General features: G+C 41.7%; 1 protein-coding gene across 1 annotated transcript in view; it reads left to right on the top strand.

Moving 5' to 3' along the window:
- The window catches only part of KATNAL2 (katanin catalytic subunit A1 like 2), a 127,984-nt gene that overhangs the window by 110,102 nt on the left and 683 nt on the right, over window positions 1–17,199 (top strand). Inside the window, exons 14-15 of the mRNA XM_043976232.1 lie at window positions 14,959–15,121; window positions 16,839–16,941. Coding sequence (XP_043832167.1) covers window positions 14,959–15,121; window positions 16,839–16,941 — 266 coding nt within the window. The remainder of the gene's footprint in view (window positions 1–14,958; window positions 15,122–16,838; window positions 16,942–17,199) is intronic.

Here is a 17,199-nt window from a genome sequence, read left to right as displayed (position 1 = left end):
TCTTTTCTTTTTTTTTTTTTTGCGGGGCAATGGGGGTTAAGTGACTTGTCCAGGGTCACACAGCTTGTAAGTGTCAAGTGTCTGAGGTCAGATTTGAACTCAGGTCCTCCTGAATCCAGGGCTGGTGCTTTATCCACTGCGCCACCTATCTGCCCCCCATTCATTTTCATAAGATTTAGAGTTTCAAATTTTTCTCCCTCCCTCCCTCCCTTTCCTTCCCCCTCCACAAGATTGCAAACAGGTTATATATGTACAATCCACAAGTGTTCTTTTTATCAGTTCTTTCTATGGGGGTGCATAGTAAGCTTCCTCATTAGTTCCTTGGGATTGTCTTGGATCACTGCATGGCCCTTCTTATTAATACCCAATTACCACCTTCTTTAACAGCCTCCTTGTTCTTCCTCCCTCCCAGGTCAAAGGACAGTGTAAGAATTTGTGTTGCTTCCTGTGTATTAACCTTAACATCTCAGCAAGTTTTCAGCCTAATGTTTTTATTTTTTCTACCAGACTTATTTTCCCTCCATTTGAGGGGTGGCAGTGGTAAGATCATGCTTATAAGAGAGTTCTGTTTAAGAATTTAACTCCTATGCCTCAGTCTTATGGGACTGGGACTATATAAACTACTGGAGTCTTTGAGTTGGTTAGGTTGTCATGCTGGGTAGTTAGCCTGTGGATGAGAGATTCAGTAGTAGATAATCTGGCTGAAAGCAAGAGCTATTGGGCATAAAGGGCAGAATACTGGGCCAGATGGCTGATTGGGCTGAAAGAAAGAACTGTGGACAGCAGCAGAGTGTTCAAGCTGGATGCTATGACTGTGACAGAGGACTAACGATGGCTAGCAGTGACAGAGCAGGCACAGCCTGGCAGGGTCAATTAAGCTTTGATGGCCTCTCCTTCCTTCCTTCTCCTGTATTTACTCTTGGAGATAGAATTCAATTTGGAGGGCACTTTTTTACATTATGGAAGGGGCCTTGGTATAAGTCGTTTCCTTGCTAATGCTTTTCATTGTAGGATATTGGCTCCAGACTCCCTCTTCCAAACCCACTCAGACTAGTAAACTGAGTCTCCAGAGCTTAGATAGCTACTTTTCCTCAGGATTCTAGAGGTGACTCTGAGGTGTTAGGGGAGGTGTTCTCCAATACTATTGCTCAATAGACCCCTTTTGGTGCATTTCCTCTAGTACCATTCAACCAACCACATCAATGTCATTTTGACCACTTTTTCCCCCTGAAAATGAATTAACATAAATTAGCTTTTATAAAGGGATATTTACTGAGAAAATATAGCAAAGATAGAATTTTAAAATATTCCCTTCCCCCCAACTAAGTCACACCCACATTTATACACCCACTTGGGTCTCCAGGGAAAGTAGATCGAAATTAATGTGGTGAATGCCACACATCCAGTCACCAAATTCACTTCTACATGTCTGGCATGAGTCACTTTCCTGTTTTCAGGGGACAATGTTTTGGCTTCCAGGAAGATTCAGTGCTGACCTGGGCCAAGGACATTGTTCCTTAGGGCTAGCTCCTCAATGAGTTTGGCTGCTGTGGCTACCATCAAACACTGCTGTGGATTGCAGTTACTGGACCTCTGATGGCTCTATCATCATTTTACTTGTGTTGCTATATGGCAGTCAGACATGGGTGTATAAGCTGTCTTCTAGGAATTAAAGATGATAAGTCAAAAAGCACACAAAGGGAAGTGGAGGGGGAGTTATGTGATCAAAGGATTTGTCAAAAGATATAATAGTACCAGATTGCCAATAGTGTTTGTTTTACCCTACCCTACTACCTATAATTTGCGTGCGTGTGTGTGTGTGTGTGTGTGTGTGTGTGTGTTTACCCTTGCAGAGTTGAGATAGAAAGTGTTGTTAAAAATTATGTAAGCTGGTAAATGTTTAGTGCTCATTTGTCAAGATTAAAGCCCTCTGTTTTCCTTCTCAATAACAAATTTACTATATCTGGTCGACAGGTTTTACAAACATTTGTGTAATCTTTCCGTTCTGGTAGCTGAATCCTAAGAGAGAGCTTTAAGGTTATTGGTTGTTTTTTTTCATATTGTCGCATGCCATGTTTTATGCATGCAGGGACCGGTCTTATGCTTGAACGGAATAGAGGTCCTTCTGTGAGTTGTGACTTTAGGCACTCTGTCTTTCTGCTCCCTCACAAAAATTCTTCCCCTATCCACACATTCATGCCTAAAATCCCATTAATATAAGTTTTTCATTCTTGCATTAGAGAGAAGGCCTAAATGAAATTATGCCTGGGAAATGTAACAGTAGCTTAAATTTGTGCTCAGGTAAAAATGACTGAGTTCAGATGATTTCCTTTAAAGATGCTTTTATGGGAGGAAGGGAGGGAAGAAACAGGAAGGCATTAGTTTCCTAAATGGATAAGAGGAAGGGTCACCATAGAGTACAATGGGAAGAAGAGACTCCTAAAAGCTTTTTGTTTTTTTAATTTCACCATTTGGATAGAAAATACTTTAAAAATACTTAGCAAACAAATTCAGGATTTACTGTATTTATTTCCTCATACTTGCCTCTTGAAAAAAATATTCAAGATGTATAGGAATAAGTCTCCTGAGTGATCTACATATCTTTGTCTTCTTTCACTTATTAATCCTGAGCCATATTTTCTTATTTTTTTTTTAGTCATCCTCCTCCATGCTCACCTTTTCACTGATGTCAGAGTATTTTTTGTTTGTTTGTTTGGTTTTTTTAGTGAGGCAATTGGGGTTAAGTGACTTGCCCAGGGTCACACAGCTAGTAAGTGTTAAGTGTCTGAGGCCGGATTTGAACTCAGGTACTCCTGACTCCAGGGCCGGTGCTCTATCCACTGCGCCACCTAGCTGCCCCAGCAGAGTATTTTTTTAACCTTCATTTCGAGCTCCAAATTCCTTCCCCTACCCATTGAGAAGACAAACAATATAATATCCATTATATATCTATATACACACACATATATGTATATGTATGTGTACATGTGTGTATATATATGTGTATATGCATGTGTGTATATATGCATATGCATGTGTGTATATATGTGTGTATACATGTATATGTGTATATGTGTGTATATATGTATACGTATGCGTGTATATATATTTATATGTATGTGTATATGTGTGTATATATGTATATGTATGTGTGTACGTGTGTATATATATGTATATGTGTGTGTATATATGTATATGTATGTGTGTGTGTGTGTATATATGTATGTATGCCTAACTTGTGATTCTAACTTATGGATCCATGGATTTCTGTAGACCATATATATATGGGCTAGATCTAGGCATAATACCTGATAATCCTTCACCAATCTGTTATAGTACCTCTCTCATTCCCACAGAGTGCCACCTTAAATACTGGAGATGGTGTTACTGAAACCTTGGAAGTTCTAAGAGACTAACACTAAGATTTAGAGCTAGAGCGTTTCATGATCACCTGATCCAGGGATTCTTAGCGAAAGGTCATGGGCTCCTTTGGAAGTTTGGTAATGCCTAAAACCTTTTCTCAGAATGATGGGTTGTTGCCTATGTGCAGGAAATTCTAAATGTCAGTTATGAGCTGGTAAAAATAAAGATGTAAACTTTTCCCACACAAGTTCACAGATTCCCTAAAATCTAACCATGGTCTGTGGATCCCAGGTTAAGAATCCCTTATCTTTTCCAACCCCTCATTTTACAGATGAGGTCACAGGCTCAAAGAGGTAAAGAACCTTGCCTAGGATCTCACAGGTAATAAAGTAGCAGAGCAGGAATTTGGACCCATTTCTCCTGATTTCAAATCAAGCGATGCTGGTGGATTCTAGAATTGTTGGGTGATTCTAACTTATGGATCCATGGTCTCTATGGACTATCACGATCAGTGTTCAGTTTAAGGCTGAGCTAGTTACTGCCATCTGACAAAAGCCCATGGCTAGTGATTCCTGGGTTCTAAGTCATTTGGCCTGTAATGCTTAAACATTTTTTAACGTGTGAAGTTTTATTTATGTATCATTGTCTTGTATAGCTTTGGGCCTTGGAACTTTCAGGTTGGAGTTGTTAAAAATAGCAGTCTTAAGAAGTCAGAGCAAGAAGGAACTGATGCTGTTGCTGTTTGGCCGTTCAGTCATGTCTGACTTGTGACCCCGTGGACACCAGTACTGTCTGTGGAGTTTTCTTTCTTTTTTTTTTTTTTAGTGAGGCAATTGGGGTTAAGTGACTTGCCCAGGGTCACACAGCTAGTAAGTGTTAAGTGTCTGAGGCCAGATTTGAACTCAGGTACTCCTGACTCCAGGGCCGGTGCTCTATCCACTGTGCCACCTAGCTGCCCCCTCTGTGGAGTTTTCTTGGCAAACATACTGGAGTGATTTGCCATTTCCTTCTGCAGTGGATTAAGGCAAACAGAGGTTAAGTGACTTGCCGAGGGTCACACAGCCAGTAAGTGTCTGAGGCTGGACTTGAATTCAGGTCTTCGTGACTTCAAGCCTGGCACTTTATCCTCTGAGCTACCTAGCTGCTCCTCCAAGAAGGAACTTGGGGACTCTAAATTTTGGTGGCTACAAGTTTATTTTTCTTCTCTAGAGTAAAGAATGATGATTCCATGATACATTTCTTTTGTCCTTTGTTTTCTCCCTTGTAAGAGTTTTATTATTGGTGTCATTAAAAGTGCATTCATCTGGCAGGGCTGTCACTGCTTCATTTATGTTGTGCCTACCAGCAGTTTTGAAGCAAATCTCCTTCTTTAGGGCATTAGCTGATCAATAGAACCATCACCTAGGGGCCTTTTTATCACCTCCCTCTGCATTAAACAATTTTCTCGTGGCATTTTTGGGATTTGGAGCTTGTTTCTTGAGGCCAGAGACAAGTCTTGTTGGGCTCAGTAGGCAAAGGAAAGAGAACAAGGCCTTACTGCAGATGAATCTCTCCTTCCACAGGCCCGATCTTCCCCCAGACCAGATAGAGGAAAGGATTGTGTTAGAATTACAGCAGCGTCTCATCTTACACATTTCTGTGAGTAGGGTCATGCTGCTCTTGCTTCCCCAGCCTAGGCGGAACCTTAAAAACCTTTTTGACAACTCCATCTGCTTTCCCCCAAGTGCCTAATGAACGACCAAGTCTTAATTCTTCCTTCTGGGAGTCTCTTGAATGTATTCTTTTTTCTCCCTTAGCACTGCTGCCACCTTCAATCCCATACTCCATGTTGCTACCAGGGTCAGTTCTTCATTGGGATTTGTGACCTCATCCATACAGAAATGTTCTCTGTCTCATCATTGTCATCCTGTAGGATTCTTGCCCCCTTTCTTCCATAATTCTTCCCCACAGGATCCACCTAACAGTGTAAGTGCTTTGAAACTTACTAGGCACATGCTTAAAGGAGCCACTTTCCTCCCCAAATCCGTCCCCTCATTTGAAAATGGGGACAATAACATCTCTCTGCCTAGTTCAAAGGGCTGTTTTAAGGAACGGGCTTTGTGAACTTTAGAGCGCCAAGTAAATGAGAGTAGAAGCTATCAGTCAATAAGCATTTAACAAATGGCTACTGTATACCATGCTAGAAGCAAGGATACAGATACAAAAAGAATGAAGCAATCCTTATACTCAAGGCTTACATTCTCAAGGGGGAAAACAAATACGGACATAAACATCTGCAGAATAAATATCAAGAGAATAAATAAATGTGGTGTTTTAGATACTGTTTAGCATTTCAAACGTATTACCAGTGTGATGGGGGAAAATCCCATAATATGGAAGGGCTTGAGTGCTAGCTATAGAAAAACTGGAGAGCCTACCACAGTTCAGTTCCTCTACCCCTTTTCATCCTTGGCTTTTGGGCTCCCTAAAATTTTATAATGTAGCTAGCTATCCACATCCAAATAAATCCATTTGGTTAAGTATGTATAGACTTATATTATGTAGGTATATCCTTCTATCTAGTTAAATAGATGCCCATACACATAGGGAATGAAGGTTCAAATAACAAGTTACTCTCTTGCTTTATTTCCCCCTGTTTATCACCTTAACCTGGCTTGGAAAATTGTTGCTGGCAGCTTCACCAGGTTGGCAACCTCTCAGGGGAAACCGATTGTTATCCCACCTCTCCATTCTCCAGTCTCATATTGCTACTGGATGATTCTTCTGCTGTAGAACCCCCAGTTCCTATGACCCACATTACAAGACACATCCAAATGTTAGTGGCCATTAATATATTTTTATATAAAATAGACAGTGACAAAGGCATGTACACAAATCACAGGGGAAAACAGACTGCTGTCAGAGGACGTTAACCAAGTGTAGCACTAATTGCTTTCTCTAAAAAGAGAAGAGGACAGATTCTGATTGTGTCGTAATTAGTAGCAGCTGATTTCTCCTTGACTCAGCCTAGGGAGAAAGAAATTGCCCCTGGGCAGCAGGGGTCTTCTCATCCATCTTGATAGGTGAGGCTCACGGTTCACTGGTCACTGGCAATCTTGCTCCCACATCGCCTGTGGCATTAATGAGACTAGGAAGGACCTCTCCTTTCAGAGTTTTTGAAGAGAAAGCAGAGGAACACAAATCCAATGCTAAATTCTCAACTCTGAAAAATCCACATGGTTGATTCAACAGCCTCCCTCAGAATTTCACAATACTCTCAGAAGCTTTCACACAGAGCCTGACCTCAGCAAGCACACGGATCCTGGAAAAGTATCTGAAGGTCACCCTAACACAGAGTCAGATCCCAACATAAAGTATTTTAAAATAATACTTACATACAAGGTAGCTTGAGAGAGCAGGCACTAGCAGAGGAAAGGATCAGGAAAGGCTTCATGTCAAAGGTGGTGCTTGATGGATGATTTCAGAAAGACTCACATGAACTGATGCATAGTGAAGTGAACAGAACCAGGAGAACATTGTATACAGCAATATTGTTTGATGAAGAACTGTGAATGGCTTAGCTATTCTCAGCAATATAATGATCCTAGGGGCAGCTAGGTGGCACAGTGGATAGAGCACCAGCCCTGGATTCAGGAGGACCTGAGTTCAAATCCGACCTCAGACACTTAACATTTATTAGCTGTGTGACCCTGGGCAAGTCACTTAACCCCAAATTGCCTCACCAAAATAAATAAATAAATAAAAAAAAAATAATGATCCTAGACAATCCCAAAGGACTGACGATGAAGCATATATCTGCTTCCAAAGCAAGAACTGATATTGTTTGAATACAGACTGAAGCATGTTGTTTTTCACTTTCTTTTCTTTTATTCCAGTCTTCTTGTACAAAATGACTAATATGGAAATATTTTACATGATTGCACATGTCTAACCTATATCCAATTGCTTACCATCTCAGGAAAGGGGGAGGGCAGGGGAAAAGAGATAGAATTTGGTACTCAAAACTTTAAATTCAAATGTTTATTAAAATTGGATAAAAGAGAAGATAGTGCTTGAGCTAAATCTGGAAGACAGTAATTCTACCAAGTGGAAATGAGGAGGGAATGCAATCCAGGCATGGGGAATAAGCAGTACAAAGGTACAGAGAGAGAGGAGATGGGGTATTATGTATGAAGACAAGCTGGAAGACCAGTTTGGCAAGATCTCAGAATGCAGAGGGGGAGAAATGTTTAAGGAAGGGGGGGGAAAGAGGTTGTTTCCAGTTTGTAAAGGGTTTTAAAAGCCTCTATGACTGTAGTCTGTTTTGCTTGAAACCATCTTCTTCTTTTTTTTTTTTTTAGTGAGGCAATTGGGGTTAAATGACTTGCCCAGGGTCACACAGCTAGTAAGTGTTAAGTGTCTGAGCCGGATTTGAACTCAGGTACTCTTGACTCCAGGGCTGGTGCTCTATCCACTGTGCCACCTAGCTGCCCCAGAAACCATCTTCTATATTCTATCCTATCTCCCAGCTCACCTCCTTCCACTTCCTTGTTCAACCTAACTTCCCACTTAAGGATATATTTTTTTTATCTCTGTAGTTTTGGCTCCCCTCCCCCAAACCCTCCCTTGACAAGTACAGATAAGCATGAGATTTATGAAGTTCTTCACTCTGTACTATGTTTGATCAATAATCTCCTTTAACATCTCAAAACAAGAATAGTTAAGTTCCAATATTCTCTCCCCCACCCCCTTTCCTAGGTTATTTTTATTTATTTATTTTATGGGGCAATGAGGGTTAAGTGACTTGCCCAGGGTCACACAGCTAGTAAGTGTCAAGTGTCTGAGGTTGGATTTGAATTCAGGTACTCCTGAATCCAGAGCCAGTATTTTATCCACTGCACTACCTAGCTGTGCGTCCCCCCCTCCCCGCCCTGGTATTTCTTTAACAAGGTATGTTACCTGTGCTTTTTTATGTTTCTTTGTGTTTTCACTGACCTTTAGAAACTGTGGAATTCCAAAGGGACAACAGTCTCTTTCTCTCCTTTGAGGATGTAAGTTTCTCATTCCTCCATTTGTGAAATGATGTCTGAAGTCCCTTCGAGCTCTGTGATCCTTGAACTTAGCCATGAATCCAGTGCCTGAGGCTCTGAATCCTGCTCTTCTTGCACTCTGGCCATATTAACTTTATTATATCTTCCCAGTTGCTTGTGTAAGCTTCTTGAGGAAAGGGAGTATTTTTTAAAAATTGTGTTTGTCTTTATATGCCCAGTGTTTACAGAGCGGATAGTAGGCCCTTACCAAATGCTGTTGAATGAATGAATTGAGTAAAAAAAAATTAACTTATCCTAATCTGTAAGTTTTATAACTGTGGGCTATGTGAAAATTATATCTTTGGGGTCGCCATTCAAATGTAAAAATATTTTAACTCACTGGGCCTAATCTGTGGACTTTTGACTGGCTGGCTATCTGACTGCTATTAATTGCCTAAGCCAGTCTGTTAGGGCCATTTAAAAATTCCCACAACTGCTTCTTCCAAATTGATAAGCAAACAGCCTCTTTCCATTTACCAGCAAAGGATTTATTTAGGTGAATAAACTTAGGGTTAAAGGCAACAAAAGTAAAATACAACCTCTCAGAGTCTCTGTGGTGTCCTCTACCATCTAACTGCATGCTCCCTCTCTTTCCGTACTGTTTCTCTGGCATCCTTCCTTGCGTCTCCTTAGTGTCCTCCTCCTCTCCATACCATATCTTTAGTCCTCTCTGCGTCTCCTTAGCCTCCTCTGTACCAAACAACCTTCTTCTAGCATCCCCCCCTTGACTGTCTAACTTCCCCCATATATAAAAGTCCTCTTTCCTTGGGAACCCGGGGGCCAAGCCCCCACACACATCAAGCTAATTGGTTAGCCGCCCTAGGGCCAAGGCCTGGGTCTTGAGGGGCCATGCATACCACGCCCAGGGCTCAAGGAGGCTATGCCCCACTGCTGCTCACCCGGGGCCTCCTCACAGGGCAAGCCTGGAATCTCTGGGGTAGATCCCCTCAGGGTGGAGGGAGCTGGGGCTTTTCCACAGCTTTCTAGCCCTGCTGGCACCCCCTAAGGCTCCAAGGCCCACGGGGCCTCTGAAGTGGAAGGGGAAGGGTGCCAGCCCGTCTCACACAGAGGAAAAACCTTGAGGGCCTAAGGCTTTTTAATCACAGCCGAAAGGCAGGGTCCCCAAATCACAATAAATTCCCACAGAATGAAGTTCCTGGCTCTTAGAAGGTTTTGTACGCTGTGTGTCATCTGGATGTTGACCAGGGCTCAGTTTTTATGTGCCAGAGAGTTCTAGCTTGTATCTTTGGCACAGACTTGGGGGCTGTCACCAGAAGCCAGCAGTTTGGTTTTCTTTTTTTTTTTTTTTTTGCGGGGCAATGGGGATTAAGTGACTTACCCAGGGTCACACAGCTAGTAAGTGTTAGGTGTCTGAGGCTGGATTTGAACTGAGGTACTCCTGAATCCAGGGCCAATGCTTTAACCACTGTGCCATCTAGCTGCCCCCTGGTTTTCTTTTAACATTACTTTTTGGGGCGGGGGGATGGGGGTTACGACAGTTCTGAGTTAGGGCATGTTGTAACTTTTCTGCCTTATGGAGACTTGATCATTTAGAGTTAAGAATATCAAACAGGACCCTTGTAAAGGGGGCTTGTCACTTACTGTACAGTGATATCCCACTTATGCCTAATAGTCTTTTGTCCGAAACAGAGTTGAAGACTAGAAAAGAGGGGGAAAAGGCCTTTGAGTTGCACAAACAGATTTTACAAAGTCTGTGTACTAAGGCCAATGTGTTCAAACTTCATCTATTGACATTTTCTTTTAGACAACATATTAACAAGCTCTGCAGCTGCTTTACTAGCCCACAGCTGAGACTGTCTGGAAATGAAGAGACAGAAAAACTTGAACCAGTAGACTCAAGAATTGGAAACCATGGTAGTCTAGAGTATTTAGCAAAAGGATAAACAGTCCTGGACACATGTTAGTAATATAGTACAAAAGCTGAAAACCACAGGTGCTTAGGGTGAGCCTGGGGTTCTTGACTCAGTTGAGCAAACTGTTATTAATCACTTATTACATGCAAGACTATGTTAGCAGAAGACAAACTCTGGCCAGTCCTATCAGTCTGTAAAGGCTTCAAATCTTTGCCTCACGAGAGACTGTGTGCTTTGGTCTGAGGGACCAACCTAGGTAAGTTTGAAGAGCTCATCAGTTTGGCCTTTGGATAACACATTTTTCTGTCAGAGCAATTCCTGGAAATAATCTTTTTGGTTATTAAGGGGCTTTGTTTGTATGTGTGTGTGATGGTGTAAGGAGGAAATAAAAGATCTTTGAAGTACAAAAATTGATATTCATAAATTAACCGAGTCACCAAAGAAAGGTTAAAATTTTTATTTAATATCCTCAGTTTAAAAAGGTAGAGTAAGTGTGTGAAACATCCAGAAAGCTTTTCATATAGACTAGAATAATGATCTGAATCTAATGAAATGAATTAGGGCTAACTATAAGTTCCTCTCTTTGGTTTAAAAAAAATTAACATGGGGGCAGCTAGGTGGTGCAGTGGATAGAGCACCAGCCCTGGAGTCAGGAGTACCTGAGTTCAAATCCGGCCTCAGACACTTGACACTTACTAGCTGTGTGACCCTGGGCAAGTCACTTAACCCCAATTTCCTCACTTAAAAAAAAATTTAACATGATTAGTACTTTTGGGGGGGAGGGATGAGGTTACCCTGCAATCATTGGAAGAGAAAAAAATCCGGGCAATTTAGTGCATTGCTATATCAATATCAGGCAGCACTATGACAAGGCAGTAAAAAAATAACTATAATAGCTTTGGTGTTCATAATGAAGAAAACAGTAGTATCCATGTATTCTGCCTTTGTTAGACCTCATCAGTGGTATAGTGTTCAATTCTGGGAGGTAAAGGAAGGTGGAATTTTAGGAGGGTGGCCAAAATGGTGAGGGGACTGGAAACCATGCCATAGGGGATAAGTTGAAGAAGTTCAGGATGTTTAATCCAGGATAGAGAAGACTCGAAGGAGACAATAATAGATATCTTCTAGAATTGAGAATCATAGCTCTAGAGTTAAAAGGAAACCCTGAAACCATTTAGCCCTACTCATAATTAATGAGTAGCCCTCTGAAATTTTGAAGGGGTTCTTTGGTATGTGGCCTGTCTCTTCCGGGTCATTTGCATTATTTTCCTTTGACCAGGGAAATGTGTACATAGCAATAACATTTCTCATTATGTCATATATAGGGTTTTTCCTTGATGGTAACCTATGGATTATGTATATGTCACTGCACTTTGCCCTCTAGTTCCAATATTTTGGGGTAACTTTATGATTTATTAAAATATGGTATACAAAATTAATTATATTTTTTGAGAAACCAAATGATTCTTAAGTTATCTCTCAGTGGCCTTTTCCAGGTTTTTTATATCACACGTTTTTCTAGTTTTGCTCTCTTTTTAACTTTGCTTTAATATTTCTTGATATTTGTTGTTTAATGTTTAAGTTCTATTTTCCTCCATTCTTTTTTCAAGATGCCCAACATAATTGCTTAAGTTTTCTAGAAACTTATAATTTCAGTTGTCTATTTAACTCTTTATCTTTTCCTTCATTTTTTTTTTTTTTTAGTGAGGCAATTGGGGTTAAGTGACTTGCCCAGGGTCACACAGCTAGTAAGTGTGTGTTAAGTGTCTGAGGCCGGATTTGAACTCAGGTACTCCTGACTCCAGGGCCGGTGCTCTATCCACTGCGCCACCTAGCTGCCCTTTTTTTTTTTTTTCCCTTCATTTTTAATGAGGTCTTCTTATCTCCCTTGGAGCCCTGGTAATCATTTTATAGTCTTTTCTGGGCTTCCAGTTGTATTTGTTGAAGAATTATTCTTCTTTAGTTTTGTACTGGAATTTGCTTATCCTACAGTATTTCTTCACAGCATTAGGAGTTGTCCTTTGCTTGTTTATTTCATCAGTCTTTCTGCTGGTTTCCCTACCACCATATCTATGGTGATTTAACTCTCAAACTTCCCCTTGTTGAAGGATAGAGAATTCTTATTGAGTCATTGTCAAGGGAGGACTCCACTATGGGTGGCTGGTGAAGGTTCTTTGTGATTATTTACCCCATCTGCAGTTGTTTAAAACTTTTTTTTTTTAGTTCAATAGACACTGTCACATGGGGAACAGGCAAAACCAACACCTGTGATAGACTTTGAGGTAGCAGTGAAGGTCACTCCACCTACAGCTAGCTTCTAACTTTCTTTGGTTCAGTAGCATGGAACCCAGGCTGGGAGTGTGTGAAGTGTGGAGAAGCTTTTGTTCTTTGTTTAGAAAACTAACAACTTTCTGTGGGAATTTATTGTTATTATGTTTATTTATTTATTTTTGGTGAGGCAATTGGGGTTAAGTGACTTGCCCAGGGTCACACAGCTAATAAGTGTCAAGTGTCTGAGGCCGTATTTGAACTCAGGTCCTCCTGAATCCAGAGCCAGTGCTCTATCCACTGTGCCACCTAGCTGCCCCCATAGGAATTATTTTAAGGAAATTAAAAATTAAAAGAATTACTTTAAAAATGAAATTACTTTAAGTAATTTAAATTTACTTTTGAATATCTTTTTGATAGTTGTTTTATTTATTTATTTAAAAAATTTTATTTTTTGGTGAAGCAATTGGGGTTAAGTGACTTGCCCAGGGTCACACAGCTAATAAGTGTCAAGTGTCTGAGGCTGGATTTGAACTCAGGTACTCCTGACTCCAGGACCGGTGCTCTACCCACTGTGCCACCTAGCTGCCCCAATAGTTGTTTTATTTTTAAAATATTTCTTACTCTTCTGGAGGTGGAGGTAAAGAACTGTCAGCATCATTATCAAGGGACATTTATTCTATTGAATTATTTATTATCATTAAATAATACTGAGCACCAAGACACTGTACATGAAAAATAGCAGGGAGTTCCTGCCCTTCAAGAACTCACAATCAAAAACAGACCAGGACGGGGTGGCTAGGTGGCGCAGTGGATAAAGCAACGGCCCTGGATTCAGGAGTACCTGAGTTCAAATCCTGCCTCAGACACTTGACACTTACTAGCTGTGTGACCCTGGGCAAGTCACTTAACCCCCATTGCCCCGCAAAAAAACAACACAAAACAAAACAAAAAAACAGACCAAAGTTACACAGATATACACGTCAAAAGATGTACTAGCACATTAAAATTGCAGAAAATGTGAGTTATATTTCAGGAAAAGCATGGGTTAAAAAATCTGTATTTCTGCTGGATTCATTAGGGAGACATTAAACCTTTAGAGGCTCCTAGCAAAGTTGGGCAGTGTACCACTTTATAGTAACCTAACATTTATAGCTGTAAAGGACTTTCAATACCAACAACAAAGATAGCTAGTATTTGCACAGTACTTGAAAGTTTCCAAAGTGCTGTATGTGTTATCTCTTGATTCTCAACAATCCTGTGGGGTCAGTTGAAATTATTATCCCTGTTTTACCGAGGAAATGCAAACAGAGAGGCTAAATAATTTGCCTGGGTTTACACAGCTAGCAAGCGTCTGAAGTGGTGTTTGAACACAGGTCTTCCTGATTCCAAGTCCAGTGAGTGCTCTTAACTACCGTACCACCCAGCTGCCCCCTTAGAGATCATCTAAGCCCCTCATTTTACAGATGAGGAAACTGAGACCCAGGGAAGTGATTTGGTCAAGACAACACAACTGACAAGTAGCAGAAGTGGGATTTGAAACCAGGTGTTCAGAAGCCAAATCCAGTCCTTACTCCATTCACCAAAGAGTTTGCTAGGGTTTGAAATGGCTATTGAATTTCCCGAAGTGCCTAAGTAAATTTCAGGAGTAATTCACCAGCTAGCAGATTCTGACTGAAAATAGACATCATGACTGCAGTAGAAATGCTAGTGTGTTAGGATTGGATTCTTACCTTATCACCAATTTTGCTGTTCTCTTCTACTTAGTCCTTATTGAAAGATACCTCAGATTACATTAATGGTGTTTGTAAAAAATATTATTATTTTTTAACCAATTCTTCTTCCCCAGTCAGCCTGAAAATAAGTATTTTATTGTTCATGTAGGCAGAGGTGTTTAATAATTGTTTTTTTTATTTATTTTTTTTTTTGGTGAGGCAATTGGGGTTAGGTGACTTGCCTAGGGTCACACAGCTAGTGTTAAGTGTCTGAGGTCGGATTTGAACTCAGGTCCTCCTGACTCCAGGGCTGGTGCTCTATCCACTGCGCCACCTAGCTGCCCCTGTTTAGTAATTGTTAACATGCAAAGTAACTTCCTGCAAGAGTGGTATTAGACCACCTTTAAGATACACTACCTGGGGGGCAGCTAGATGGTGCAGTGGTTAAAGCACCGGCCCTGGATTCAGGAGTACCTGAGTTCAAATCTGGCCTCAGACACTTAACACTTACTAGCTGTGTGACTCTGGGCAAGTCACTTAACCCCCATTGCCTGCAAAAACAAACCAAAAAAAAAAAAAAACAAACCAAAAAAAAAAAAAAAGATACACTACCTGGCTGAGAAGCTTCCACTCCCACCCATCTTACTTCTGTTTCTGATGATGTTCCAGGGAGTTAGATTGTGCTATGTTACGCCGCCTGGAGAAGAGGATTCTGGTGGATCTCCCCAGCAAGGAGGCGAGACAGGCCATGATCCGCCATTGGCTGCCTGCTGTGAGCAACAGTGGTGGCATAGAGCTCCATGCGGAACTGGAATATGGCCTGCTGGGCCAGGTGACAGCCAACTCCCCCCACCCCTAGCCTTGCACAGCGAGCTCTGTTCTCTAAAACACCAAGCCCTAGCTCAGGGCCTGAGCTTAAGGAAATAAGGATGGCTTCCCCAGGGTCTTAAGTAAACAAGGTTGTCTTGTTGGCCAGACAAAGGGAAGGGATGATCTTGTTTAGCTTGGGGTGGGGGGAGATCTCTTTGTGTTTGATTCCCTATCAGATTTGGGTATGTCCGGCACTCATGGTACAGGCGCAGCTCCTATCCAAGCACTCCCAGCACAGCTTGCGGGGGTGGGGGATGGGACCCATGAGAGGTGGGAATATTGCAGATCTTCCTGAGCCCCCTCCACTCATTCAGCTCCAGGGGCTCCCTGTTACATCCAGGACCAAATACAAAATCCTTTGTTTGGTTCCTAGAGCCATTTATAGCCTGACCCCTTCCTACATTTCCAGTCTTCTGATACCTCACCTGGTGACACAGGCTTCCTGGCTCTTCCTCACACGTCACTCCATCTCCAGACGCAGCATTTTTGCTGGCTGTTCCTCATGCTTGGAACACTCTCTGTGTCTAGATTCCTTCACGCCAGTTCAGTCTACCTTCTGCAAGAAGCCTTTCCCAATCTTCCTTCATTTTGTGTCCTGTCCTTGAAAATTATCTTTAATTCATCCTGTATATATTTCATTCGCACATACTTGTTTTCATGTTGTCTCTCCCATTAGACTGTGAACGCCTTGAGGGCAAGGACTATTTTTTTTGCCTTTCTTTGCATTCCCAGCACTCGGGAAAGTGCCTGGCATACAGTAGGTGCTTAATAAGCATTTGTAGATTGACTGACTGGAGGAAATCCTCCTTGCAAAGTTTCCTTTGGTGGGCCTGGGATTGAAACAGAATTCCAGATTTCTTTAGCACTGATATATGAGGTGCTGTACTAGGGGATGAACAATGAAATAAGACAGTCCTCCTCCTCAATGAGCTTTCAGCAACACCTATATGTCAAACCTAAGATAAAACTTAGTGAATGATTGTTTGTTGGGGCAATGAAGGTTAAGTGACTTGCCCAGGGTCACACAGCTAGTGAGTATCAAGTGTCTGAGGATGGATTTAAATTTAGGTCCTCCTGAATCCAGGGGCGGTGCCTTTTATCTACTTTGCCATCTAGCTGCCTCCAAAGGCAGGCTCTGCCTTTGGATTAAGGACTCTGGAGAGAGGCTGAACTGAGTGGCCTAAGAGATCCAAGGGAAGAATGTAATTTTCCAGCTGGAGGGAGAAGGGAAAGGGTCACAGAGGAGGTGGTGCTCCAGCTGAACCTTGAAGAAAGGGTTCAGCAGCAGAAATGGGATGGAGAGGTAGGTGTTATGTATGTGTTAATTCCTGTCAGAGTTTTATGCAGAATAAAACAATTAAGATTAGACTCAGGAACTCCTCCTTCTTTCATGTGTTACTGGCAATTCATCCCACAGGTAAGGGTGAGACAAAAACTCTGGAGATGTTAGGAAGTGGTTTAATGCTCCAGTTCATCCACTTGTCAAACTGGCATTCGTTCTTCTCTTGCAAACCTTTGTAGATTGCTCACAAGTGTCAGATGCAGGGGAGCTCTCTAAGTGCATACAGAGTCTAACCAGAGGGAAAATCAGGGCCTATTTAAGGCACATAACAGCAAGCATCCAGGAAGAAGGACTTCTAGGGCTGGTGAACTAATGGCTTGTTTTGTTATTGCTACAGGAGACCGAGGGCTACTCTGGCTCAGACATCAAGCTAGTTTGCAAGGAGGCAGCCATGCGGCCTGTGAGAAAAATCTTTAATGCGCTTGAAAATCTCCAATCAGGTAGATAAGAAGCTTGATGAAGACAATAGTTGTATTTTATGTTTCCTGGTCTAACACTCACCAGTAGGTGGTGCCTGGCCCTGTCCCTGGCCTGGGCTTCCACCATGGGCCTTTTGACAGGCCTGGGGACTCTGGGCTCCTTGCACATTTTTTAGTGTCTTGTTTGGGATCATGTTTACTTCCAAATGATAAATACCCCAAGGTCCATAGTTCTCTTTCTTCTGCAGATTCTGTTTTACATTGAGCAGTCCATTTAAG

This window comes from Dromiciops gliroides, chromosome 1, assembly GCF_019393635.1.
Source record: "Dromiciops gliroides isolate mDroGli1 chromosome 1, mDroGli1.pri, whole genome shotgun sequence".
Classification (NCBI taxonomy): domain Eukaryota; kingdom Metazoa; phylum Chordata; class Mammalia; order Microbiotheria; family Microbiotheriidae; genus Dromiciops; species Dromiciops gliroides.
The sequence above is the reverse complement of the archived record's forward strand: the minus strand, read 5'-3'. Positions and strand labels throughout refer to the sequence as shown.